This window comes from Dermacentor variabilis, chromosome 3, assembly GCF_050947875.1.
Source record: "Dermacentor variabilis isolate Ectoservices chromosome 3, ASM5094787v1, whole genome shotgun sequence".
Taxonomy (NCBI): Eukaryota; Metazoa; Arthropoda; class Arachnida; order Ixodida; family Ixodidae; genus Dermacentor; species Dermacentor variabilis.
This window is the reverse complement of record NC_134570.1, coordinates 97,977,122-97,979,209: the sequence shown is the minus strand read 5'-3', so window position 1 is coordinate 97,979,209 and position 2,088 is coordinate 97,977,122. Positions and strand designations below refer to the sequence as shown.

Below are 2,088 nucleotides of genomic sequence, written 5' to 3'. Positions count from 1 at the left end.
TCAAGGTTACCTTAATATTTCTCTTCAGTGCCTCTTTACAAGAAAGCGCGCCCCACTGGAAATGAGTTTGCAAAAATGAAGGGTGGCTACAGGCGATGCAGTCCATAAAATGCAATTCGACGTTCTGAATTCGTCTAACTGCAAGCAGTCGAGGGCAGCGATAACCACGCAAACGTTACACTCATTTGGACAGTGCAGGTGCGAGTCCACCGTCGTGTTGGATGTTACAGTAATCCTTTTCGCCAAATTTCTTCAAAAATACCAGACGAAGAATCCACATAGTACTTCGGTCTTCGGCCTCTGTCTGCAATACATCATTTGTCCTTCATTTCCCTCCGTCTTACCTCTTTCCTACTGAGTAAAGAAAGAGCGGAGAGTCTTTCATTTTCGTGGAATCGTGAACGTATAATCGCTTTCATTCCTTCATTGGCCTTTTGGTCTCGTGTCGGAGACACGTGCCTTCTCCCAACGCTCATATATATATATATATATATATATATATATATATATATATATATATATATATATATATATATATATATATATATATATATATATATATATATATATATATATATATATATATATATATATAGAGAGAGAGAGAGAGAGAGAGAGAGAGAGAGAGAGTGTGTGTGTGTGTGTGTGTGTGTGTGTGTGTGTGTGTGTGTGTGTGTGTGTGTGTGTGTGTGTGTGTGTGTGTGATTGCGAAGAGCGCGCGTGTTATTTTGCCTGCGCCCCCTCGCCGCCTTCGTCCTCACCGCGCGGTCCTTTCACCCTCAGTTCAGTTCTCGTTTCGCCCGGCGACCCCTCCAAAGAAACTCTCGCTCCCTCCGCGACCGCCAGCGCGCCTGCATTCCGCTTCCTCGATACGAAAGACAAGAGTCGGTGAAAGGGAACGGAAGAGAGCCTCGCCGCTCGAGGCCCCTGGCGTTCGCTCTCTCAGCCTCACCCTTCCTGCCCCTCTCGTCTCGCGTTTCTCTACGAGAGGGCGAACGGTCCCGCGAGCGAGTGCAGACGACATAATTTTGCTTCCGTCGCGAGCGCGGGGCCAGTACACCGGAGCATGCCGTTTGATTCGCGTGCTGCGTTATCGCTGCCACTACTGTAGCGCAATAGTCACACCGCCCGGAGTAGTGCACCCCCACTGCGGCACTGTGATCGGAGATTCGAGCCACCTCTGGTGAATCGGCTCGGTGAAGTGACTCCGCGCGCCAGTGGTTGTGCGCGCGCCCGTTTCGAATTGTGTGAGCGGCCACTGGACTCGATATCGACGACGTCGGAACGAGAAGAAGGGAGGCTACGCAACGTTGGCTCGCCGGACGAGAAAGGGGCCACCTGGAAGGAACGCCGGCTCGGTTGTTGTTGGTGGCGGCAGTGCGGCGCGGGTCGGCGTGTTTTCTTGGCCTCTTGTTCGTTGCGCAAAAGAGCCCCGCGGTGAAGTTCCGGAGCCACCATGAGCGGCCACGTCGGGGATCTCAGCCCCAAGCAGCAGCAGGCGCTTCAGCAGGTGGGCATACGCAACAGACGCGTGCGAAATTCGTCATTGTCCTTGCACTTGTACTTGCAAACCAGATGGATTGCGCTTGTTCGTTTGCTCGTGAAACCGTGTGCTCCATGTATCGCGAGGAAACGCCTTGTCGCGCGTTATCGGCACCGCATGTCTTATTAGAGAAAACAAACTTTGAGTTTGGATAACAATACTACCTCGGAAACATTAGCGATTAGCGGCTCTTCTCGGTCATCGACTTCGTTTATTCGTTTGCGAATGAAGACGAATGTGCGAGACGAACTGTGGATCTGTTCTGTACATGTTGAGAAAACGTTTTGTCGCACGTTGTCGGTGTATTGCTCTCTTAGCAAAAGGAAACAAGATTTGGTATCAAACAGAAAACTGTGTCATATAAATTAGGGATTAACCGGAATATAGCACGAACCTTGGAATTGGATACAGACCTACATCTCCGCTGTACCGTGCTAGCCTTAATCTTATCCGGATTCATTTAACGCGTACTGCGGTTTTACCATACAGAAGACCGTGCACTAAGTGGAACAAACAAGAACAACACTTTGTTGCATTTAAAGACA

The 2,088-nt window shown here is 49.5% G+C and overlaps 1 protein-coding gene across 1 annotated transcript in view; it reads left to right on the top strand.

Moving 5' to 3' along the window:
- The first annotated feature begins 982 nt into the window (after positions 1-982).
- The window catches only part of LOC142576085 (SEC14-like protein 2), an 89,709-nt gene continuing 88,603 nt past the window's right edge, over positions 983-2,088 (top strand). Inside the window, exon 1 of the mRNA XM_075686022.1 lies at positions 983-1,510. Within this exon, the coding sequence (XP_075542137.1) occupies positions 1,457-1,510 (54 nt within the window). The 5' untranslated portion in view covers positions 983-1,456. The remainder of the gene's footprint in view (positions 1,511-2,088) is intronic.